General features: G+C 37.3%; 1 protein-coding gene across 6 annotated transcripts in view; it reads right to left on the bottom strand.

The window, feature by feature from the left end:
* Nucleotides 1-27855, bottom strand: part of TULP3 (TUB like protein 3) — a 64140-nt gene that overhangs the window by 35997 nt on the left and 288 nt on the right. For 5 of the 6 annotated variants that reach the window (XM_049624878.1, XM_049624881.1, XM_049624882.1 and 2 more), the window contains exon 1: nt 27762-27852. The exons of the other annotated variant lie outside the window; for it this stretch is intronic. In XM_049624878.1, the coding sequence (XP_049480835.1) occupies nt 27762-27844 (83 nt within the window). In that variant the 5' untranslated portion in view covers nt 27845-27852. Of the gene's footprint in view, nt 1-27761; nt 27853-27855 lie in introns of those variants that run through there. 6 annotated transcript variants of the gene reach the window in all.

The following is a 27855-nucleotide window of genomic DNA, read 5'->3' as shown; positions in this document are numbered from 1 at the left end:
GAAATAGAAAGTCACCAAAGGCAAACACAGTAATAACCATTGCAGACAAGAACCATAAATGGACACTAAAATTAGTGATGGGAACTAGATATTTGTATAGTCTCAAAGTATCTGTCCACAGGATAATTACTGATTGCAAAGGGAAAAAGAGTAACTTTATAATGGAGAAACCTGGAAGACAGCACGTTAACTAAATGATTAAGATTAACATCACCAGTAAGAAGACACAGCAACATCACGCTCCTTCTGATATGATGTGCTGAGAAAGGTACAGCATCATTTTTTTGTGGCACTCTCGCCAGAAGTGCACAGCCTTAATTTAATCATGAGGAAACAACAGAGGAGCCCCAACTGAGAAACACACTACAAAATAAAAGGCCAGTACTCTTCGAAACTGTCAAGATCAGAAGGGATGAAGGAGAATGGGAGGTACGAGCTTCCAATTATGTGATGAATAAGTCACAAAGATAAAAGGTACAGCATAGGGCATGTAGTCAATGATACTAGAATAGCCTTGTATGCCAACATATGGTAGGTACACTTATGGTGAGCATGGCATAAAGTATAGACTTGCTGAATCACTATGTTGAACACCTGAAACTAATGTAACACTGTATGTCAACTATACTTTGATTTTTAAAAAAGGAAAGGCAAAGGGGCACCTGGGTGGCTCAGTCAGTTGAGTGTTTGACTCTTGATTTCAGCTCAGGTCATGATCTTGCAGTTCATGGGATGAAGTCCCACATTGGGGCTCCACTGTCAGTGCAGATCCTGCTTGAGATTCTCTCTCCCTCTTTCTCTGCCCCACCCCCACTCGCTTGCTTACCATCTCTTTCTCAAAATAAATAAACATTAAAAAAAAAAAAAAAAGGAAAGGCAAAGAAAGACTGAGATACTAAGCAAGTTGGAGAACACTAAAGAGATATGATGACTAAGTAGACTACAGGATCCTGGATTTGGATCCCAAATTATTAAGAGACATTAGTGGGAAAACTGGTAAAACTCCAAGAAGACCTGTGGATTAGCTAATGGTACTGAATCAGTATTAAGGTCCTGGTTTTGATAATTTACTATGATTATGTAAGATATTAACATTAGGGGAAGCTCAGCCAGGGAATTCTCTTACGTTTTTACAACTGTTTTTTAAGTCTCCTTTAAAAGATTTTTAAAAGTGAGATATTAAGAGATAATGTTAATAAGTAATGACTCTAGGTGAAAGTCATAGGTTATCGGTTTATTTTCCTTGCTTGATTTCAGTATATTAAAATTTTTTCAAAATAAGAAACTTGAGGGGAAAAAACAAAAAAACAGACATTTTCCTAAATGTGTACACTTAAAAATCCACATGCCCCGGGGCACGTGGTGGTTCAGCCAGTTGCGTGTCTGACTCTTGATTTCAGCTCAGGTCAGGATCTCATCATGGTTTGTGAGTTTGAGCCCCACATTGAGCCCCGCATTGGCCTCCATGCTGACAGTGAGGAGCTTGCTTGGGATTCTCTCTCCCTCTGTCTCTGCCCCTCCTCCTCCCTCAAAATAATTAAAAAAAAAAAAAAAATCCACATGCCCCTTAGTCGAGAGTCTAATTTACATGCACAGTATTTCTAAGGAATGGAGATGGTATGAACAATAAAGAAATTTGCCCAAGATCAAATATCTGAGACACTCAAGAGCCCACCTTAAAATGTTACTCACTGAATTGCTAGTCTAGAGCTGTACCCAACAGACCATGTTGCCAAATAGTTTGAAGCATTTAATAATATATCAATGACATGCTAGATTCTATGATTACACTTTTAGCATTCCTGTCAAGTTCTCTACGCATACAAAAAAAAAAAAAAAAGGATAATTTTTTCTAACACAAAATCCATTGCTGCAATACAGTCAGGGAGTGCTTCTTGCCACCTCCTACATGGTGCCAGATAATAAGGATGCTGTAATCAGCACTTCGCTGCAATTTGGCCAGGGATGCAGGTGGCTAAACAGCTCCTTCTGTGGTGCCGGAGGGAGTAAACACCATTCTTGCCAGGAACACAGCAGGCTAAGACTTGCAAAAATGAAGGCTATGAACAGTCCACGGCTCTTCTAATAGTAACTTGAGTGAGTACTTCCTTTACTGATTGCAATATTGCTTCATAACATCACAAATGATCATTTTTAGTCTCAGGAATTAGTTAAGAAACAAGGAAAGGCTTACCCTGCTTTATTACATAAATTCAATAAATGCCAATGGGGATTGATAAAGGAGACAACTTCGAAGGCAATTTATTCATTTTAGTTAGAGGAATTCATAATTGTAAATTGTTAGTAATTAGCTGCCTGTGTGAAGTTACAATAAAGCAATTTATGAAAATCTGGTTCAACTCAATCAGAAATAAATGTACTATGTGTGACAACGAACTATTAGATGATATTACAGGAAAGATGAAGGAAAAAAGGTTTACCTGAAGACAAATAACTACATAAAGCAATGTAATTTTTTAATTCTTAAATCTAGTCCATTATTCATACTTAATAAAAGATCTGACTCCTACTTCTGGGAGAAAAACTGTACATTTTATTATGCCTTTCACTTAAATACACATACTAAAAAATCAATAAAATCAACAAATTAGACTTCATCAAAAAGAAACTTTTAGGGGAGCCTGGGTGGCTTAGTCGGTTAAGCGTTTGACTTCGGTTCAGGTCATGATCTCACGGTTTGTGAGTTCGAGCCCCGCACTGGGTGCTGTGCTGACAGCTCAGAGCCTGGAGCCTGCTTCGGATTCTGTGTCTCCCTCTCTAAAAATAAATAAAATGTAAAAAAAAATATATTTTTTAAAAGGAAACTTTTAGAGAGAGTACATCAAACTAAAAAGTTTCTGCACAGAAAGGAAACTATAAACCAAATCAACAGGTAACCTACTAAATGGGAGAAAATATTTGCAAATCATATATCTGATAAGGCGTTAAAACCCAAAATATATAAAGAACTCCTACAAATCAATAGCAACCTCCCCCCAACAATCCAATTTGAAAACAGGCAGAGGATCTGAATAGACACTTTTCCAAAGACAGACAGATGACCAACAGATACATAAAAAGGTGCTCAATATCACTAACCATCAGGGAAATGCAAATCAAAACCACAATGAGATATCACCTCACATCTGTCAGAATGGCTATTATCAAAAAAAACTAGTGTCGTTGAGGATGTGGAGAAAAGGGAACCTGTACACTGTTAGTAAGAATGTAAATTGGTACAGCCACTATGGAAGACAGTATGGAGGTTCCTCAAAAAAATTAAAAATAGAGCTTCCATATGATCCAGTAAGTCTATTTCTAGCATTTATCTGAAGAAAACGAAAACCCTAACTTGAAAAGATATCTGCACCCCCATGTTCACTGCAGCATTATTGTGCTGCAGCATTATTGCAGCATTATTGTTGTGCTGCAGCACAACAGCCGAGACATGGAAGTAACATAAGTGTCCATCAATGGATGAATGAATAAAGATGTAATATGGAATATTATCCAACCATAGTAAGAATGAAATCTTGCCACTTGCAACAACATAGATGAACCTTGAGGGCATTATGCTAAGTGAAGTAAATCAGAGAAAAGACAAATATTGTATCTCACTTATCTGTGGAACCAAGCTTACAGATTGGTGGTCACCTGAAGTGGGTGGGGGCTAGGCAAAATGGGTGAAGGAGGTCAAAAGGTTATAAAATAAACCAGTTACAAAATAAGTGATGGAGATTTAGGGTATAGTTAATAATAAAGTATTGAATATTTGAAAGTTGCCAAGAGAGATCGTTAAAGCTTTCATCACAAGAAAAAACAAATTTTATAACTATAAATAGTTATGAACATTAACTAGACTCACTGTGGTGTTCATTTCACAATATATACAAATATTGAATCATTATGTTGTACACCTGAAACTGATATAATGTTATATGTCAATTATACCTCAATAAAAAATATGTTCTCTTCATCTGTGGTTTTTGTTGTACAAAAAGATATTGTTATGAAAATTAAAGGACAAGGCTCAGATGAGGAGAAAATTTTTGCAAAATACATATCCAACAAAGGATTTATATTTAAAATCAAAGGTAGTCTTACCAGTTTACTCAGAAGACAACCCAATTAAAAATTGGACAAATGTTTCAACATTCATTTCATAAAATAAGATCTACAAATGGTCAATAAGTATTTGGAAAGATGATCAATATGAATAGTCATTAGGAAAATGCATATTAAAACCACAATGAGATTGGGGCGCCTGGGTGGTTCAGTTGGTTAAGTTCCCAACTCTTGGTTTCAGCTTGGGTCATGATCTTGTGATCTCACGGTTCATGAGCTGGAGGCCCACAATGGGCTTCGCACTGACAGCATGGAGCCTGCTTGGGATTCTCTCTCTCCCTCTCTCTTTCTGTTCCTCTGCTGCTCACTCTCACTGTCTCTCTCTCAGAAATAAACTTAAAAAAAAAAAACCCAAAATGAGATATCAATACATAACCACTGGAAAAGCTAAAAATTAAAAGACAGACCATACCACGTGTTGGTGAAGACGTAGAGCACCTTGAACTCACATTGCTGGTCAACCAGTATTTGTGTGCAAAATGTGCAACCACTTCCAGGTAATTTTTTAAAACAGCAAATGCCAAACTGGATGGCTCAGTCGGTTAAGTATTCGACTTCGGCTCAGGTCCTGATATCCTGGCTCGTGAGTTAAAGCCCCATATCAGGCTCTATGCTATCAGCACAGAATCTGCTTTGGATCCTCTGTCCCCCTCTCTCTCTGTCCCTCCCCTGCTTGCACTCTCTCTTTCTCTCTCAAAAATAAATAAACATTAAAAACAAAAGTCAAATTATACCAACTATTTAATCCAACCACTCCACTCTGAAATCTACCTAAGAAATGAAAGCATATGTCCACAAAAAATATCTACATATGCATGTTCATAGCAGCTTTATTTGCAATAGCCAAAAAGTGTAAACAACCCAAATGTCCCTCATCAGATGAATAGATACACAAATTTAATGTGGGATGCCGTTTGGAAATAAATAGGAAAAAGCTATTGACACACAAACAAAATGGATGAATATCAACATCATTCTGCTAAGTACAAAAAAGAGAATATACTATAAGATGACATTTACATAAAATTCTAAAAGATACTAAATCAGTAGTGACAAAAAGGAGTGGGTTTCTGAGAGTGAGAAGAATTGGATTATAATAGGGCAAAAGGAAACTTTTGGGGTTCATTATCTTGACTGTAGTGATGGTTTCACAGGTGTATACATATGTCAAAACTCATCAACACATACAGTTTAAATGTGGGGTTTGACGTATATCAATTATACCTCAATAAAGCTATTTTTAAAATCCATCTACAAAGGGAATTAAACGAGTAAATAATTCACAATCCAGTTCCAACTACAGTATGAGTATCAATATAGTGTTAAATCAATGCAGACCATATATTTTAAGCTTTTGCAAACTATCATGATGAAAAATCTCCAACATATTAAATATATCTCCAATATATTAAATGTGTTCCCATGCACATACTTCAGACATTTTATAAATATTTGGACACAAAGATCTAAGGTCAGGCTTGCCACAAAAATTCACACAATAAAAAAGCATGTAAATTGGAGGCGCGCCTGGCTGGCTCAGTTGGAAAAGCAGGCAATTCTTGATTTCAGGGTCAGGAATCGGAGCCCCACGTTGGGTGTAGAGATTACTTAAATAAATAAACTTAAAAAAAATTTTTTTTAAAAGCATGTAAGTTGGAGAATGAAACATACCATGTGAATTAGGTTTCAGCCATTCTGTTATTCTTCTCCCAAGAGGGCCCAAGGGCCACATAGCTCCTCTTTACTTAGGTGAGGTAACAATTTGAGAAGCAAATTTTCATCATCTTCTCCAACCCTACTCATAAAAACACACTTTCTCTTCCTATCACAGAGGAAGATGTTCTTCTCCCTAAAGTGAACGCTGATACTGGTGAATTGATTCTGTCCCGTTTCCCCAGAATTAACAATGCATATTGCTCCTGTATCCTCCGTCTTTCGATCTCTAGTAGTGCCTTTCCTCAGCTCACAATCTTTCTTTAAAAAGATACCTTCCTAGACCTTATCTATCTATAAAGCTATGAATCTATCTCCACTTTCCATCATCATTAAATAACTTCAGGATTATCAACACTCACTGTCACTTTTTTAACTATAATTCACTTCTCAACTCGCTGCAGCCTGGCTCTATTCTCTCATTTTCCTGAAACTCTTTCTCTGATTGCCAAAAATAACACTTTGTTTTCACCCTTCATTCCTCCTTGATTTGCCTAAAGTATTTGACAAAAATAACCACAGGCTCCTCACTGAAACACGTTCCTCCCTTGTTTTCTTGAAAACTCCTTGGTTCCACCCTTAACTAGCTGCTGCTTAGTCTCCTTTCATTAAATTCAGCCAGCAAATATTAAGCATGTCCTGCGTATCAGGCACTGAGAGGTAGGCACTAAGGATACAGGAATGAACAAGGAATTCACCTCAGCCTTCACAATACTTTCACACCTGTATTTTTCGTCCTCTTCCACTGACCATTATTGTAGTCAGGATTACATGCTGATCTACACCAATCTATTCTCCATTGTTGGATACTTATGTTGTTTTAAATTTAATAACAATAAGTGTTACAGGTATGTATCCAGGAGAAATTAGCAGATACGTCCTCAAAATGACCTATACATGAATGTCCATAAAGCCAAAAACTAGAATCATATATCTATGAACAGGAGAACAAATAAGCAAATTGTAGCATATTCATTTAATGGAACACTACTCAGAAATAAAAAGAACAAACTGGTAATATACACAACAACATCGTTAAATCTCAAAAACATTATGGCTGATTGAAAACAGCCCTGCACAAAAGAGTATACACTGCATGGTTTCACTTATATTAAGTTCAAGAACCAGCAAAAGCATATATGGTGATAGAAGTCAGAGCAGTGGTTACCATTGTGGGGTGACAGGTAGAGTATAACCAGAAAGAGGGCAAAGGAAACTTTCTGGGTGACAGAAATGTTCTATATCTACATAGGTAAAATAGTCATTGAGCTGTACACTTAAAATGTGTATTTTACTGTATACAGATTATACCTCAATAATAAATAAATAAATAAATAAATAAAATGTACAGTTTATATCTGCATTTCAAAATTTCTTTCTCCTTTTTTAAGTAGGCTTCATGCCCAAAACAGAGCCCAAGGCAGGGCTTGAACTCACAACCTTGAGATCAAGACCTGAGCTGAGACCAAGAGTCGGATGCTCAACCGACTGAGCCACCCAGGCACCCCTCAAGGTTTCTTCTTTTTTTTCTTCCTCAAGGTTTTTTCTTGACACAGATTCCCAGAAATAGGCTCACTAAGTTACAGGGTGGATCTAAATCCTTTGTGGAATGAGAAGACTGGTCAAAAGCTATGACTAGTTTTATTGCCAAATAGCTTCCCAAACTACATCAATTCACACTCCACCAGCAGTGCACTGCGGATCACACATAAAGTGAAAATTATCTTTCTTGGTAGTCCACATTTAGATAACCTGTTTACAGGTATAAAAAAAATACCTTGACCATATGTATCCTAACACCATAGATATTTTAACTTTACCTTTAAAAATAGTTTTAAATTTACTTAGCCATCTGGTTCTTATTAAGTCTACTATAACTTCACAATTCTCCTTAAAATAAAAGTAAAAAAAAAAAAAAACTGTCTATAATTTTAACCAATGCCCAACCAATGCCAAGTATAACAAAAGCCTATCAACAACAGAAATACAATAATAATAATCACATGTCACTGGGGTAAAGGGTAAGACAGAGGTTCTACTATTTGCTAGGGAGAGTGCTAAGGGGCTTTATACATATAAACCTTATTTACTATTCATCTGAACCATGAAGGTCGATATTATTTTATAGGTGAAAAAACGGTGGCCCAGGAGATTAAGTTACTCACTAAGCCAAGCTTAAGGTCATATAAATTAGAAAAAACAAAGCAAATTTTAATGCAAATATGTCAGACACCAAATTCCATGTTCTTTCCATCACCCTGCTTTTCAAAAACAGGCACACATCAATAAAGTAAAAAAAAAAAAATTGATGTATAAAAAGCATTTGACAAAATTCAAGATCACTCAACAGAATAAAAATAGAAGGAAACTACCTCCATATACTAAAAGCTATACATGAAAATCTACAGCAAACAATACACAATGGTGAAAGCATTTCCTCTAAGATCTGGGACAAGGCAAGGATGCCCCTTTCATCACTTTTATTCAACATGGTACTGAAAGTTCTAACCAAAGCAATTAGGCAAGAAAAAGAAATAAAAGGCATCCAAACTGTAATGAAATAAGTAAAATTACTTCTGTTTGCAGATGATATGATCTTAAACACCGAGTATTCTAAAGACTTCACACAAAAGAGACCCTGTTAGACCTAATAAGTGAACTCAGCAAAGTAGCAGGATACAAAGTCAGCACACACAAATCAATTACATTTCTATACACAAACAATAAGCAACCTAAAAGGAAATTATAAAAATAATTCCATTTACAACAGCATCAAAAAGAATAAAATATTTAGGAATTAACTTAACCAAAGAGGTGAAAGATTTGTACAAATAAAACTACAAAACATTGCTGAAAGAAATAAAGGAGACATAAATAAATGGAAATGCATCCCATGTTCATTGGTTGGAAGACAGTACAGTTCAAATGTCAATATTACCCAAAGTAATCCCTGTCAAAATCACAATGATGTTTTTTGCAGAAATAGAAAAACCCATTCTAAAATTCATAAAGAATCTCAAGAGGCTCTGAATAGTCAAAATAATCCTGAAAAAGAAGAACAAAACTGAAGGATTCACATTTCCTGATTTCAAAACTCACTACACAAAGCTAATTAGTGTGGTATTGCTAGAAGACACATACAGACCAAAGGAATAGAATAGAGACCCCAGAAATAAACCCTCAAATATATAGTCAAATGATTTTGACAAGGGTGTCAAGACCATTCTCGTGGAGAAAGGATAGTCTTTCAACAAATGGTGCTGGAAAACTTAATATCCAAATGCAAATAATAATAATAATAAATTTGGACCTTACCTAACACCACATACAAATATTAACTTAAAAAGATCAAGAGCCTAAACATAAGACCTAAAACAATAATTCTTAGAACAGGACAAAATCTTCACAACATTGGACTTGGCAATGATTCCTTGGATGTGACACCAAGGGCACAGGTAACAAAAGAATAGACAAAATGGACTTCATGACAAATTTTTTAATTTGTATATCAAAAGAGACTATACACAGAATAAAAAGGCATCCCACAGAATAGGAGATAACATTGGCAAATTATATATCTGATAAGGGATTAATACCAAAAATATATAGAGAACTCCTAAATGTCAACAATTACCAACAACAACTCAACAGTCTAATTCAAAAATGGGCAAGACATTTCTCCAAAGATATACAAATGGCCAATAAGCACATGAAAAGATCTTCAACAGCACAGATCATTAGGGAAATTCAAATCAAAACTACAATGAGATACCACTTCCTACATATGAGGAGGACTACTATCCAAAAAGCAGAAAACGAAAGTTGGCAAGGATGTGAAAAACTCAGAACCCTTGTACACCACTTGTAGAAATGTAAAATGGTACAGCCATGGTGGAAAACAGTACGGATATTCCTCAAAACATTAAAAACAGAATTACCATGTAAACCAGCAATTCCACTTCTCAGTATTTACCCTAAAGAAGCAGGGTCTTAAAGAGATATTTGTACATTCATGTTCACAGCAGTATTATTCACAATAGCTAAAGTGCAGATGCAACCCAAGTGTCCATCAACATTCGAACGGATAAGCAAAATGTGGCATATACAAACAGTGGGATATTATACAGCCTTAAAAAGGAAGGAAATTCTGACACATGCTACACAAAGTTATAGAAAGACAAATACTATATGACTCCATTTATAGTAGTTATCTAGAATAGTCTAAATTATAGAGACAGAAAGAATAGTGGTCGCCAGGGGTTCGGGGGGTGGTGTGGGGGGGAGGGGAGAATGAGAAGGTACTGTCTTACAGGTAGAGTTTCATTCAGTTTTACAAGATGAACAGAGTTATGGTGATGGAGGGCGGCCGGGGGTGGTTGCACAAGAACGTGAATGAATATAATTCCAGTGAACAGCACACTTAAAAATGGTTAATGGCAAAAAAAGAGAAGAGCTTAATGGTAAATTTTATGCTATGTATATATTAACACAATAAAAAAAGAAAAAACACTAAACATAAATTTGAGAAAATATAGGCTAATGTTTTTATAGTGTGAACTATAGAAAAGTCACAGCAAGACATAAAGCCCAGAAAGTATCAAGGAAACAACTGATAGATTTCATTACATAAAAATTTTAAACCTGAATGCTAAAAATTAGTAAATAAAATAAAAGCCAAGGACTACCGAAGGGGGAAAAAATGTAACAGGTACAACCAGCAGCTCTTTAAAGTGTCATTATTTTCTCATTTTTAAAATAATACTGCATTGCTTTTTAATTCAAGCAATGCTCCATGACACCACAATGGCCAAATAGCCCAGATTATCCAAAATAATCCTGATGCTTTCCACATTTTATATTTGAGAAGAATAAAAATCAGTGGTTTTGAAGGATAATAGTAGTAGTAAAAGCTTAGTGTTTGAAGTCTGAAAATCTAGGTTCAAATTCTGATTCTGGTACTTCCTCACTGTTTAATCTTCAATAATCAGTTCATACACCTAAGCCCTAGTTGCATCAATTATGAAATGTGGACAGTAATATCTACCTCACGTTGTTTGTAAGTATCAGATAGTTATGTGTGAAAGTATATGCAGACATACATAAAAGTGCTTTGGAAATTGGCTGCTAAAGCATCCACTTTGTTCACTGCTCCGAAGGTAGGCCACAGGCCAGTACAGTGAATTCACTCTTTAATTCTGACAATACTGAGCATAATATAAAAAAGACCATCGAGTACCCTGGTGATACAGAGGAAAGAAGACCAGTGAGTCTGGTGAGACCAGTCTACTGAGTACTGACTAGTCAAAGTCTGATGAGAGTACCAAATATAGTTGGATGGTTGCAATACCTTGTGAAAAATACATTAACATAGGTACAATCTACCCAGTAGAAGTTTAGTGGCATTTCCTCCCCTTAGGCGATTAGACAGGCATCCTCAACTTTGGAACATCTATACATACAAATGACAAAATCATTCTCAGAGTAGGTAATCCTAGATGAGTAATGTAAAAAATGAACAATATGCCTTTATCTACCATGATCTAAGTCAATTATAGAACAATTTTCTCCATAAAAATTCTCAAAAAAAATTTTTTTTAATGTTTATTTATTTTTGAGAGAGACAGACAGACAGAGAATCCAAAGCAGACTCCAGGTTCCAAGCTGTCAGCACAGAGCCGATGCAGGGCCCGAACCCAGGAACCATGAGATCATGACCTGAGCTGAAGTTGGACACTTAACTGACTGAGCCACTCAGGTGCCCCTCCATAAAAATTCTTATAATTAATGTTTAGGTTTCCAGTCAAGCTCAGAAAGGCCTCAAACCATGGTAAATAAATAATCAATTGGGTTTTTAAGGTTATTTATTTATTTCGAGAGAGACAGAGCAAGTGGGGAAAGAGGAGAGAGAGAGGGAGACAGAGAATCCCAAGCAGGCTCCGTGCTGCCAGCACAGAGCCTGATGTGGGGCTTGAACCCACAGAACCATGAGATCATGACCTGAGCTGAAACCAAGAGTCAAAAGCTTAACCAACTGAGCCACCCAGGTGCCCCAATCACTAATTGTTTCATAAACTTGAGTTATATTTACTTTTATGTATTGCTCTGGAAATCCAATTTCATTTGAAAGATTTTTCTATAGGAAAACATCCTAAATGCCGAACAACCAATTCATACTAACAATTGGAACATAAATACGGCTATAAATTGGGGAACTATCCGTATATCCTTTTTTTTTTTTTAAATTAATTTATTTATTTTGAGAGAGACGGAGAGAGCATGAGCAGGGGAGAGACAGAGAGAGAGAGAATCCCAAGCAGGCTCTGCAGGGTCAGCACAAAGCCCAACGCAGGACTTGAACGTGTGAAACTGTGAGATCATGACCTGAGCCGAAATCAAAAGTCGAATGCTTAACCAACTGAGTCACCCAGGCAACCCTACCCGTGTATCTTTATAAACTCACCTGAAGTACCAAAGTTCGTGCTTAAAAAAAGTACCAGAGGCTACAATGGCAATACAGTCCACTCCAGACAGCATCAGCATTTACAGCAAGGACAGGGTGTTAATGTAACAGTAACAGTAATTCTAATGGATGTGACAACAGAATAGTGAGTAGAGAGAAGAGAGAGAAGAGAACCTCTTTTCTACTCTGCTATTGACAAAGTGAGTTATTTCCCACAGTCTTTCAAAACCTCCATCTTACTAATAAAAGAAACACAAAAATATGGATTTCTTATTTAACTAGCTAAGAATATATGAAAATAAATTTAAAGGTGGCAAATTGTTGTGGTAGACTCAAAAGATCATCAAGTTTACTACTTCCCATATGGAAAAGTGAAGAGAACGCAGGAAAAAGAGGCGATATTAGAATTGGGAGTAACCTTTCCTTTTTTCTTGTTCTTCTGTTATATTGGGGAGGGGGCGAATATTAGAAAAAGGAAGTTTACAACTTCCTATATATCCTGTGATACATATGTGAGGATTTTGCTAGGAAGCCTAATGTTAGTATCACCACTTGCTGGTGATATGGAGCCTCGCTAACCAACAGTATAAGGCACTGTGTAGCCCTGCCAACTAGGAAATCACCATAGAAAAGCAGAGGCCAGGAGAGGTGAAAAATAATGCCAACCGAGAAAAAATATTTACAAAACACATAACTGATAAAGGAGTCATATCCAAAATATACAGAGAACTCTTAAAACTCATCAATAAGAAAACAACCCAATTAAAAAATGGGCAAATGATCTAAACAGACTCCTTGCTGAAGAAGATATACAGATATCAAATAAGCATATGAAAAGATGTTCCACATCTTATGCCGTTAGGGAATGGCAAATTAACAAAAACAAAACAATGAGTTGCCACTGCATCCCTATTTTGTAATGGCTAAAATCCAAAACACTGACAACACCAAATGCTGGCAAAGATGTGGGGCAATGAGAAATCTTGTTTATTGCTGGTGGGCATATGAAATGGCACAGCAGCGTTGGAAGACAGTTTGGTAGTTTCTAACAAAACTAAACCTACTCTCATCATACGATCCAGCAATTGTGCTCTTAGTATTTACCCAAATGAGTGGAAAACTTTTGTCCACACAAAAACTTGCCCATGAATATTTTCATTGTGGTTACAGTCGCTTTATTCATAATTGCCAAAAACTGGAAGCAACCAAGATGTCCTTCAATAGGTGAATGGACAAACTGTGGTATATCCACACAATAGATTATTATTCAGTGATAAAAGGAAATGAGCTATCAAGCCACAGGAAAAAAAAAGGCATGGAGGTCTAGTGATAAGTGAAAGACACCAATATTTTTTTTTTGTTATTACATTTCTTTATTTTTGAGAGGCACAGAGAGATAGGGAGCAAGCAGGGGAGGGGTAGAGAGAGATGGAAACACAGAATCCAAAGCAGGCTCTAGGCTCTGAGCTGTCAGCACAGAGCCCAACACGGGGTTCGAACCCACAAACTGTGAGATCATGACCTGAGCTGAAGTCGGATGCTTAACCAACTGAGCCACCCAGGCACCGCTAAAAGACACCAATCTAAAAAAACTGTATATACTTTATGATTCCAACCACATGAAATTCTGGAAAAGACAACACTACAGAGATAGTAAAAACAGACCTAGAGGATATAACGCTAAGTGAAGTCAGCCAGAGAAAGACAAATACCATATGATCCCATTCTTATGTGTAATTTAAGAATCAAAACAAATGAACAACAACAACAACAACAACAACAAAAGAAACAAACAGAAAAAACAGACTCTTAAGTACAGAGAACTAACTGGTGGTTGCCAGAGGGGAGGTGGGTAGGGGTATGGATGAAAAAAATAAGGAGATTAAGTATACATATCTTGATGAGCACTGAGAAATGTATAGAATTGTTGAATCAGTATATTGTATATCTGAAACTAACACAACACTGTATGTTAACTATACTTGAATTTTAAAAAATAAAATAAATAACAACAAAAAGATCAGTGGAGAGATGAATAAGTAGAGCACAGAGGATTTTTAGGGCAGTGAAACTATTCTTATGATACTGTAATGGTAGATACATGCCATTATACATTTGTCAAAACTCACAGGATGCACAATACAAAGAGTGAACCCTAATGTAAACTACAGACTTTAGTTAATAATAACGTATCAATATTGGCTCATCAATTATAAAAAATGTATCACACTAATGCAAAATGTTAATAACAGTGGAAATGGGGTGGGTGGGTGAGGGGCTATATGGGAACTCTCTATACTTCCATTTATTTTTCTATAAACATAAAACTGCACTAAAAAGTAAAATCTATTAATTAAAAAAAAATGATAGTATCAATACTGTGCTTTTAACTTCCTGCCTTGCCCAAAATAATCCCCTATTTCTGACAAGACTGGACGTCTGGAACATGTTTATACGGCTTATTATTCTGTATAGGCCTGTTTCCACGGCCATAAACTGACAGACTGGAATACACACCTGATAAAGGCTGAAGTAATCAGACTCTCCTGGGATTTTTAATTGGCTCTGAGAGATCTGAGATCTGAGTTCAGTATAGGCTATTTTATTGTAATTCAACCTTTCAAAAAGTAATTCAACCTTTATTTTACAGTTGGAGAAACTGAGGCACAGCTAAATTATGTGGTCCCACAATCAGTAAATGAGAGTGCCAGGATCCAAACCCAGGAAGCCTAGTTCCAAAGCTTATGCTCTCAACCCTTATATGAAAGAATATTTTACTTTACATTTTATTTGTAACCAAGAATACTAGGACACCTAAAACTGGATCTGACACAAATTGATAGGTCAGTTACAACTGCCATCTCTAATTCAAACTTTCTTTTAGAAAGGACACAGAATTGAGATCTAAGAAAAAATATGGATATATATAAACATTCATAAACAGGTAATTTTCTTTAGGAGAATTGATACTGCCTTTTACCCTCTTGGCATTACCTTCAATGATACCATCAACCAATGCAAAGTAAGGTTTTGTACTCCATATTTTTAGACCCTTTCAAAATACAACTCTCTCTAAAATTTTTTTCCTTTAGAACTCCTTTGAAAAGTCTAAATTTCCCATATGCCTTTCAAATGAAAGCACCTGATATTTTAATACATTTATTCCCAATCACTGAGTCATAATATTTTGTCATATTGTGACATCCTTCGCTTCCTTATTTCCCACTGCCAAGGAATTTTGGCATGTGTACCTGTGAGATTATACACAGCATTTGTAACAAAGAAATCAGAATAATTTTAATGAACTACATGTAAGTTATTTTCACTGTTTTATATGCATATGATAAACATTTTTAACTGTGAATATGGATGTGAATTGATAAACTTCTGAAAAGATATAGATGAATCAGGGACTAGGAAAGTCAATGAAAAGGGAACAGGGAAGCATTCCCTCCCCGCTGCCGTATCCACCCCCAAGTCCCCATTTTACCCACATCCCTAGAGTTGCTCAGCAAACATTTACTTTAATAAATGTCAGACCTTTACTAACACCAATGAAGAGATCCCTTTTTCCCCCAAATGTAGTGCCTGGTCTTCGTTTCTTGAGGCTTTCTTCTCTTTTTTCCTGACCAATTCTTTATTTCTTTTTTCTTTTTTTTTTTTTTTTAATGTTTGTTTATTTTTGAGAGAGAGACAGCGCGGGGGAGGGGCAGAGAGAGGGACGGAGGGCGGGGAGACACACAGAATCTGAAGAAGGCTCCAGGCTCTGAGCTGCCAGCACAGAGCCCAATGTGGGGCTCGAACTCACCAACCAGTGAGATCATGACCTGAGCCAAAGTCAGACGTTTGACTGAGCCACCCAGGTGCCCCTTGACCAATTCTTTCAATGATCAACATCATACAGAATTTTACCCTTTTGTATGGGACATCAAATGACAAAATACCAAAGAGAAAGGGCATTTCAAGACTGCAATATATTTACAAGAATCCCAAAGTTGAATTTAAAAACCAGTGAAATTCACAGACCATAATTCTCATGACTCCTGGAAAGTTCCTTCTGGAGCTGTCATGGAAACATAATACAATTCCTCTCTACAGAGCAGAGTGAATGATCATTTCTTGTTTCCTGCTACCTCAATTCTATTATATTTTTAAGCCACACACCCTTCCTTGTGAATTGTTTTGTTAGTGTAAATATAAAAAAGCCTCTTGGTTGACAGATAAACAGAAAGGACAAGAACAATCTGTTTAAACATATAAATTGCTGTCTTAGCCATAGTCAAACCAGTGATTGCTCAACAGCTATGCTATTCAAAGTCCAGGAGGAAAAACCTATCATCTTCCCCCTAGGATCTTTACCTATCAATACTCTTTTTTTTTTTTTTTTAATTTTTTGAACATTTATTTATTTTTGAGATACAAGGAGACAGAGCACGAGCAGAGAAGGGGCACAAAGAGACAGGGAGGCACAGAATCCGAAGCAGGCCCCAGGCTCTGAGGTGTCAGCTGAGCCTAATGTGGGGTTTGAACTCAGAACTGTGACATCATGACCTGAGTCGAAGTCAGATGCTCAACCAGATGCTCAACTGACTGAGCCACCCAGGCGCCCCACCTATCAATACTCTTAAATTGAAAGCACTAACCTTAGGCCTTCCATAAACATGGAAGCAAACAATCTTACTTTTCTACATTTTCCTTCCCTAATAAAAGGGATAATAATAACGATCTCATAAAACATTTAAGAATGAAAGTAAAGTCAATCAGCTTTACAGAAGAATAAACTAAGGACAGGCTCTGGATCCAGACTCCAGATTCCCTGGCTTTTTAATATCATGGCTCCTTACTACCTCTGATGTTATTTCACCTCTGCCCACCTCATGCACACCATAAGGATAATAATAATTTTTATCTCATATGACTATATAAAATTTAGACAAAATAATAAATAGAAAATGATTAGAATAGTGTCAGGTACATAGGAAGCACGCATTAAATCTGTATTATTTTCTGAATCTCTAACTTGCCTATGTGTTTTGTTAAGAGTTAAAGATATAGTTAATGACACTAACATTATTAAATGTTAAAGAAAATTTTTGTGTTAAAATAAAATGGCCTACTACTTATAAAATAATAATGGGCACTCAATAAATTCAAGCAGCTACAAATAAAATGTGTGGCCTCTGTTAATATAATGCATCAAAGAGGGAGCAGTGATTTTTACTCTGAACCTTCCATAAGGAATTATCATAGTGTCAATGAAGTAATTTTTTTTTTAATGTTTATTTATTTTTGAGACAGAAAGACACAGAGCATGAATGGGGGAGGGTCAGAGAGAGAGGGAGACACAGAATCCGAAGCAGGCTCCAGGCTCTGAGCCTCAGCACAGAGCCCGACGCGGGGCTCGAACACACAGACCGCGAGATCATGACCTGAGCCGAAGTCGGACGCGCAACGACTGAGCCACCCTGGCGCCCCTAGTGTCAATGAAGTAAGAAAAAAAAAGTAAGAGACACAAGTTCCCACTCTTTCCCTCCCCCCACTCCAACCTTCCAATAGCTCCCACAGTTCCATTATTTTTTTAACAAATAAGCTTAACAAATAAGCTCAGCTGTGGATAATGATCACATATTTGCTCTAACATTAGTTTTTGAAATATTAAAAAATATGTTGGTATGAAATGTAAAATTTCTGATCACTAATGAATTCAACTTATACTCTTAGAGAAACTCATCTTTAGGGAAATATATGCTCCTTATTAACTTATTATTTCCCAACTTTAGCCAACTGTCCAGTATGATTATAAACTTTACATGACTTTGCAGCACTATTTGTAACAGCAAAAGATAGCACAATCTAATGTTCATCTGTAGGGACTAATTAGATAAAGTATACCATATCCATACAATCAATACCATGCAGCTGTTTAAAAAAAAAAAAAAGCACCGATATAAATAAAATATGGAAATATATAGAAACATAGGGATACTAACTTGGAACAATTTCCAAGAATGTTTTATTAATTGAAAAAGGCAAGGTGCAGAAAATTGGGGAGTATTTACCATCATTTATGAAAGAAAAATATATATACAGATATTTCATCTGAAATGCAGAAAATATCTGTGGAAGGATACACAGTAAGCTGGTTTTGGTGTTGCCTTCAGGGAGGAAAACTAAATAGGTAGGGGATGGGAAGTATTCTTACTTTTCATTATGTGCTCTTTTCCACCTTTTGAATTTTGTACCTGTGAAGGGCAGATCACCTGGTAAGAAGCTCGGAAAGATCAAGCCCTGATAAGAAGCTTGACATTTTCAGCTCGGCTACTCATTCTCTTGAAGAGGAAGGGCTGAGAATGGAATTCATGATTGATAATGCCTATCTGATGAAGCCTCCATTAAATACCACAAGTAGAGAGTTTGGAGAGCTTCCAGGTTGGCAAACACATCCACACTGGGAGGGTGATATACCCCAACTCCATGGGGACAGAAGTTCCTGCGCTTGGGACCCTCCCAGGCCTTGCCCTACGTATCTCTTGATCTGGCTGTTCTTCCACATCCTTTATCATATCCTTTAATAAGCCGGTAAATGTTAAGTGTTTTCCTGAGTTCTGTGAGCAGTTCTAGAAAATTAATTGAACCCAAGGAAGAGGTCTTTGGAACATACAGTCTACAGCCAGTTGGTCAGAAGCACAGGTGATAACCGGGGCTTGTGAATGACATCTGAAACTGGGGGGGGGGGGGGGGGACAGTCTTGTGGGACCCAGCCCTTAAATCTGTGGGATCAGACACTACCTTGGGTAGACAGTGTCAGAATTGAGTTGAATTGTAGGGAACCCACCTGGTATCACAGGGAAATTGCTTGCTGTACGGACAAAACCCCCCACATTTGGGGACCAGAAATGTCAGAAGTGTTCTGTGTGAGTAGCTGAGGAGACACAACAGGGAAGAAACACACAGTAGGAAAGGACTGGGTTTTCCCCTACCTAGAAAGGAAAAAGCTGAATTTTTCTGTAACAGTACCATGTAAAGGCATTTTAAAAATATATATTAAGTCAACTTTTTTTTTAATGTTTATTTACTTTTGAGAGAGCACGTGCATACACAAGCGAGGAAGAGGCAGAGAAAGAGGCAGACACAGGATCTGAAGCGAGTTCTGTACTGACAGCAGAGAGCCTGATGCAGGGCTTGAACTCACAAACTGTGAGATCACAACCTGACTGAGCCACCGAGGTAACCCTATTAAGTCAACTTCTTAGCTCATTAGGTGTAACTAAGAATAAAACAATTTGAAACTATAAATGGTTGAAATTAATATAGGATCCAGCAATGTTCTGCTATGTATTACTCAACCCCATGTCTCAATTATAAGCACACTGGTCTGATCTCCACTAATTGCTACATGTGTTCACTCAAAATATGCTTGAAGGCTCTTAAATGGCTGCATTTTAAAATGAAAAAAAAAATGACTGTAAATGTTGTTATTTATTTTTATTTTTTAAGTAATCTCTACACTCAATGTGGGTCTCAAACTCACAACCCCAAGATAAAGAGTTGCATGCTTTACTGACTGAGCCAGCCAGTCAGCCCTAATTTTTTCTTTTTTTAAAGTAAGCTCTATGCCCAATGTGGGACTTGAACTCATGACCCTGAGAATTTTTGTTGATTATTTTTCAACTAGAAATCAAAACTGATGCCATTATCCCAGTTAGCAACATGAACCCCCAGAACAACCACAGGAGCACCGTGCTGTGTTAGCAATACAGTTGATGCTTTTAGGAGAGATCTGTTAAGGGAATGTGTGCATACTTCTGGTTCAAGTGCAAGCTTGTGAGTACTGAAGCTAAATTTATCCACATCAGTGTCAGTTATAGGGTGTTTATGCTATGGCTGTGCTGTCAGGAGACGCACTCTACACTTCCCTGGGAATTCTCTTGTTTTCACCACAACAGAGCAACTGCCAAAACAGTGCCTCTGCTAAGCTAAGTGACACCCACAGTAATTTCTTTTATGACTTTTGAGAGACCACTTCGAACACTCAAAAGAAAAGCAAAATTACAAAAGAAACTTAATGAACATCAGTACTTTCTAACATTACTCAACATTGGCAATGGCACATGATGTCTAGAACATGGAAGGCGTGAAACAGATGTTTATAAATAAATTAATTTTAAAGTTAGATGAAAAAACTCCTTTTAAGTATGCCTTAAAGAAATATTCTAATTCATTATCTCTTACTTTTGGACTTTCCAAAGTAGGTAAAAATTAGATATTACTGTCCCCATTTTATAGTTGTATGGCTATGGAAAATAATTAAGAAACTGAGAAAGGATCACTAAGTTACCCTGCCTAACCATGAGAAATAATCTGAACAGAAGTTACTGTAAACTTAAAATCATTTTTAATGAAAAAAAACTTTATTTTCAGTTTAAAACTGTGTATGAACTTTTCACAGACTTAATAAAATAGTACCTACCCTATTAGCTTTACACATTACCAGAGATGATAAAGACTTCTGCTCTGTTCTTTGGTTGTCTCATTTAAATTTCCTCTTAGTTATGTGCTTAAATGGGACAATATGTCTAGCACATAGCAGACCAAGATTACTCAGTCTGAGATCATTATTCTATATCAGAAAAGCTGGAAGCAGTTATTTTTTTAAATTTTTTAAAAATCTTTTATTTCTGAGGGAGGGAGAGAGACAGAGAGAGAGAGAGAGAGAGAGAGACAGAGCATGAGCGGGGGAGGGGCAGAGAAAGAGGGAGAATGAGAATCTAAAGCAGGATCCAGGCTCCGAGCTGTCAGCACAGAGCCTGATGCGGGGCTTGAACTCACGAACTGTGACACCACGACCTGGGCCGAAGTCAGATGCTTAACTGACTGAGCCACCCAGGCGCCCCTAAAAAATTTTTTTAAAAAAGAAAGTGAAGGGGCGCCTGGGTGGCGCAGTCGGTTAAGCGTCCGACTTCAGCCAGGTCACGATCTCGCGGTCCGTGAGTTCGAGCCCCGCGTCAGGCTCTGGGCTGATGGCTCGGAGCCTGGAGCCTGTTTCCGATTCTGTGTCTCCCTCTCTCTCTGCTCCTCCCCCGTTCATGCTCTGTCTCTCTCTGTCCCAAAAATAAAAAAAAAATAAAAAAATAAAAAAATAAATAAATAAAAAAATAAAAAAGAAAGTGAAAAGGCAATCCACTGACCAAGAGGTAATATCTGTAAATCATTTATTTGATAGGGAATCACATCCAGAATACATATAAAGAACTCCTACAACTAAGTAATAAAAAGACAACCCAATTTAAAAGTTTACAAAGTAAATGAACAGATATTTCTCTAAAAATATAGGAATGACCAATAAGCACACGAAAAAATGCTCAACATTATTCATCATTAGAGAAATGCAAATCCAAAAAAGCGCAATGAGATGCTACTTCACATCCACTAGGATAGCTATAATCAAAAAGATAGCAATAACAAGTAATGCTGAGGATGTAGAGACATTGGAACCCTAACACACTGCTGGTGGGAAAACAAGTCTGATAGCCCCTCAAGTTGTAGAACATAGAGTTACCATATAACCCAATAACTCGACTTAGGTATATATGCAGAAGAAATAAAAATATATGTCCACACAAAGACTTGGACACTAATGTTCATAGCAGTATTATTCAAAACGGTCAAAAAGTGGAACAACTCAGCATGCTAACCCACACCCCGACCACATACACTCAAACGGTCAGCAGAGTCTGGAATTTCACTACCATGGTATTTCAGTAAGTCTGCCAAGAATCTTTTCAGTCAAAATGCCAGTTAATTTGAATTGTTAGGTAGCAGAATTTCCAACCCAGTGTATGCACGCTGAAGAAACCCATGGGAGGAAAGGACTATAGTATATACAAGTGAAAAAGAGTCATCAGATTTCATGGTCTGAACTGATTACGGTGACAGGTAGTTGGGGCAAGAGCTATCAATAAAGTAATTTTCTCTAAGTCAACTGACAAATAGATTCGCCTTGTCCAAATCCCAAATGTTAATATTGGAAGGCCATATTTTCACATGTACTGAGACACCAAGAATACCTCTGGCTCTAACAAAACATTGCTTCCGGAGAAAGGTATGTAAAGGTCAAATTAGAACTGCTAGAAAAGACTCCTTTGAAAGCTATCCTTCCTCCTCTGAGGACGAATTTTAGTATTCTAGTCTCAGCTGTCTTCTACTTGAAGGACTGCCACAATCTGGAACTAACTTAATTGAACCTAGGGAATGAAAATCCATTTCCTAAGAGGCCCATTTAGTGGGGCCCATTTCTTTCCTTCAGAAAGAAGGGGGAATTGTTTGGGGATAGAGGCAACGAGAAGGAAAAGTTGGCAGCTGATTAAATCATCAGTTTGTCCCCAAATAATGCAGCAAGGAAAATTACTTCAGAATGAACCCTCTCCGTTTGCATGTTCCACAGAACAAAAGCAACAACATTCTTTCGAGTGAACCAATCAGAAAGGTTATTTTAAATGCATAATTTGATTCAGAAGTCAAAAAACTTCATTTCTTCTTTCTAGATCTAAAAAGGCATGTTACTCAGAATCTAAGTTCATTCTACCTTTTGCCTGATTCTCCTTTCCTTGGGGGTTACATTTCTCTCTTCAGGAATGTTACTTATTTCCCTTCTATTTCTTGGGTAGAGATGAAAGTGCATTCGTGTGTGTGTGTGTGTGTGTGTGTGTGTGTGTGTGTGTCTAACAATACCAAAGAAGTATTTCTATTCCCTTTACAATGGATGAAATTAATACTCATTTGTACTTCACTAAAACATCTGATTTCAACTGTTCATCCTAAAAATAATTAGAATGTAATCAGCATCTGTTGTTATCATTTATATGTAAAAATGGCATCCAGAATATTTGGAATAGATATTTTGAAAAGTGGTGGGGGATGGAGGGTGGGGAGGGAAGAGGAGACTTCCCTCAGGGGCACCTGGGTGGCTCAGATTGAGTGGCTGACTTCAGCTCAAATCATGATCTCACAGTTCATGGGTTCCAGCCCTGCATCAGGCTTGCTGCTGTCAGCACAGAGCCTGCTTCTGATCATTTCTCCCCCTCTCTCTCTGTCCCTTCCATGCTTGCTCTCTCTCAGAAATAAATTAAAATATTTAAAAAAAGAAGAAATCAAAAGCCTGGATTTTACTTCTGAATTTTACCTCTGACTACATCATTTACTGGTCATGTGACCTTAGGTACATCACATCCTTTCTGAGCCTAAACTTCCCCATCTATAAAATGAAGATAACAACGACAGCCCTGCTTTCTTCAGGGCTATGAAGCTCAAAAGAGATCAAATGAGTGAAACACTATGAAGGCTGCAAAAGCTACCCAAATGTAAGCCCTTATTACTGATCATTTTATCTTGACAGATCTTCCCTTAATGCACAGCTTAAGAACTTTACTCAGCCAAAACACTCTTTTCTACTTTGTCTCTGGCTCATATGGCATTGCTGTAACAAAATTAAACTGTTAGAATAGGGAAAACAGGTCAATCCTCTATTAAATTTGTTTCATTCTAAAACCTAAAATCAAAGGCAAACTGCAGATTTATCGAAGTTTCTTCCTGAAAAGCTGAATAGCAATGATTTATTCTTCCTGAAGACTGAAAAATAATCTTTGTTTTCTTCTTACAGTTCTATTTTCCATACTTTAATTACTACAGGAAAAAAATTAAAACTTGCAGTAACTATATAGTTCATATATTTTTTTTAATGTGGTCATTTTTTAAAATTTTATTTTAGTGCTTTCATTTATTTATTTTGAGAGAGAGAGAGAGAGAGAGAGAGAGAGCAAGCAGAGGAGGGGCAGAGAGAGAGGGAGAGAGAATTCCAAGCAGGCTCCACCAACTCGGGGCTCAATCCCACAAACTGTGAGATCATGACCTGAGCTGAAATCAAGAATCAGATGCTTAACCGACTGAGCCACCCAGGCGCCCTGCTATAGTTCATATTCTAAAAATACATCTTGCCAATGATGAAAGTAGAAATCTGAGTTTAGTTAATTATATTTTACCCTAAAACTCAAAATCATCCCCACAGTATTAGCAGTGGGGAAAGAATATTTGAAGATTTTTTAATATAATATCTTTGAAAGGTCCCATAAGACGCCCATCAATGAACTAGATGACATGAAGACAATAAGACACATTTTTCACTGAAAATTATTTTGTACCTTTTGAAATTTGAGCCATGTGCTGTTAAATATATATATATATGCTATTTATTAATTCGTTATAAATCACTTAGGGCATCCAAGGAAGCCCTCATTTTCCAGAGGAGAAAACTGAAGCCAAAGAAGGAGATGTGCGGCTCAACATCACACTGCTAGAGAGGGAAAAGGCTGGGATTAGAACTCAGGAACCCAGAGGAAGTTTCCAGTGCCTCCCACAATACCATGCGGTCAAACAGCAAATGCCATCTTATAAAAAATAAAAGCATTACTCTAACCCTCTTCAGAACTGTGGTCTTCCAGGGGGTTCTGGTGACGCATATGACACAATGCTAATCATTCGTGTTTTCACAGAAGTTCTAAGGCAGAGACAGACATGGCAATCTTCATTATCAAGCCTCATACCAGGTATTAAAGTAAGTGAATAAAGACAGCACATCAATCGGCATGTGGATAGGGCGTCTTCTCTCAAGCATAAGTGGATTTAAGTTGTAACCAGGCCAGGAAAATTTTGCAGCTTTCATTATTACTAACAGTAAGGATGTCTGATGAGGCAGAACAGATTCAGTAGAACAAAGAGCTTATTTCTAGTGAATTGATTCAGAGAAAATAAAGCAAAAGCAGACTGCAAGAAATTCTAGTTTTAAAGAAGCCATAATAATTCCACTATTCTCAAACAGGAGATCTAGGGGAATTATCAAGTCCCCTTCTAGTCCTAAAATCCTCAAGCAAGCAACTTCAACTCCTCCTCTTGAGTAATTTCAAGCATACTTTTCCCCTTAGTAAGCAGAAACGTTACCATTTTCTTTCAACAGGCACAAATGCAGGGAAAACAGAGTTTCCATAGGAAAAAATAAGAGAAATCAGAAATAAAAACTATTCCAAAAACTGTCTGAATTGTCTGCTTGGAACAGAAGGATCTTAGAAAAAAGAGAATTTACTGCAGGGATTATTCTCTCCTTTCTAAGTCTGTATTTAGCTTTCACATTTGGAAAAATACATTCATGATTGATATTGGGAGCTTTTAATATTTACCAAACATACTGCAGTGCTGTATTAGATAATCTGAGTATCTTTAAGCCCTGAGTAAGTCTCTTTATTTGTCAACAAGTAGTTGATCCGATGAAACATTTAAAAAAGAAAGAACATGAGAGAGGATACTAAGCCTGGATGATACATAACCTCCAGCTACTACTGTTCATATTTCTAAAGAGAAAGCATGGCGTGTGGATAAACCAGAGATGACTTTCTAAATCAACAGGGCTGCAAGGTCACATCACACCAAGAAATCTCTCGCCATACCTTCAATTATCTATCAGGAATAAAAGGCCAGAAAGAGCTCAAGTTCTACAACCAACCACAAGCATCTCCAAAGAATCTAGACTATAAAATGCCTAGCTTCACCAAAGGTCCTGAGTGTTGTTTCAAATTCCATCTCCAATTTTCACTAAATATTTCAGAAATAGGAAATATTTGGGGTTAGTAATTTTTCCATTTTGTTGAAAAGAAATCTTTAAAAATTTTTAAAAATAAAAGAGGGGGGGGCCTGGGTGGCTTGGTCAGTTGGGCATCCAACTTCAGCTCAGGTCATGATCTCACAGCTCGTGGGTTCCAGCCCTGCATTGGGCTCTGTGCTAACAGCTTGGAGCCTGGAGCGTGCTTCAGATTCTGTGTCTCCCTGTCTCTCTGCTCCTCCCTTGCTCACACTGTGTCTCTCTCTCTTTTCAAAAATAAATGAACATTTAAAAAAATTAGAAAAAAAAAAAAGAAATCTGTTTCATGGGAAAACAGTCACATAATTCAAAGAAAAAAAAAACACAGGAAACTTAAAAGTCAGATGTTATACTTCACACTGAAATGTATTAATACCAAAAACTCATTGAAACCATTAAACACACAACCTGAAGCCAAAATAGAAGAGATGTTCCACTCCCTCTCAGCAACAACTGAGTTAAGTAGTGATAGAAACTGCACTTAAAATTACCTAGGGCAGGAGACACATTTGGTGACTCACTCTCCTTTGATGTCTGCTTTTAAATTAAAGAGCTGTTTTCTTTGGGAAGAAAAAGGAGGGAAACTTTAAAATTATCCCTTTAAACTTCAGGTCCAATAAATTAAAAACCATTTTGCCTCATGGTCTCGGTTTCTAAGTCAATTCCTTTTTCCCCCCAAAATCATGAGTCATATATCAACATCTGGTACCCATGAAATTTACTTCCGTAAATTCATTTAATTAACTTATTGAATGCCCACAAGTGAACAAATACCATCTGAATTCAACGAAGACGCTGATTTTTAGCTCTACCTCCTCCTAGCACTTCCATATTTATGTCGGAAAACGTGAGTTATTTTTCTCTCATCTTGAAAAAAAGAAAGCGTAGCAAAGAAATTTCTCAGAGAGCAGCTATCACGTAAATAAAAAGATAAAAGAGGAAAATGGGCGTTCTCTATCCCCAACACCTCCTTCGTGACTTTTTAAATGATTTAGAATTGCTTAAATATCTACTAAACATCAGACTAAATCATTACACGCTACATCTTTATTTGCTTTGGTAATGGAATAAAAAGCGGGGAATACAGTTGGCGTGTATGATTTCAATCCTCAGACAATACCAAAGTTTGAAGCCAATGATTTCATGCCGCTCCCTGTTAACTTTTCATTAACCTAGCTAACAAGAAATTGACAGACTGAGATTTCAGATTGTTGTATTTCCCAGGCTCTCCCTCTGGCGGAGGCAGGAAAAAAGGGAACCGCAGAGAAAAAGAAGCACAAACAAGGGGTATGGTAGATGACAAATAAGACGAACAATCCTAAATAAGAATTACTGTAAAGCAGATAGATAGAAGCTAAAGAACAGTTTTGCACTTTCAGTTCTCGGACTCTGTTCTAGAATTCAGCACCGCCTGCCAAAAACAATGGCATTAGAGCAAGTGATTAAATATCACCCACAGCCTTCCCCTGCGACACCCCGAGAAAAGACTTCATCCACTTCAATTACGATGACACTGCTCGGCAGTGCGTGAGAAGCAATAATACCGAACATTTTGAGTAAACGAGGCCCACAGAGAGCAAGGCGAGCTCGTAACCAAAACTCCAAGAGTTTCCCAAGCAGGGACGAGAACACAAAGTCTTTGCTCTCAGTACCGGCTGCAGAACCGCTGCCTCCTACCGCCCACCGATAAAAAGGGGATCCTCCACCTTCGAGAAGGGGTTAGGGGATTCGCCTCCTGCCGCCAAATCTGTCCCTACCTCCCCAACCCAAGCCCACCGCCTTCTCTCTTCAGAGCTCCCAGAGAGGAGCGCCACAGTCTCACTCCATTCTTCCGCCCCGCTCGAGACGAAACCAGCCATCACCCCTCTCG

Source organism: Panthera uncia, chromosome B4 (assembly GCF_023721935.1).
Source record: "Panthera uncia isolate 11264 chromosome B4, Puncia_PCG_1.0, whole genome shotgun sequence".
Classification (NCBI taxonomy): Eukaryota; Metazoa; Chordata; class Mammalia; order Carnivora; family Felidae; genus Panthera; species Panthera uncia.
Note: the sequence above shows the minus strand (reverse complement) of the source record. Positions and strands in the feature narration are given on the sequence as shown.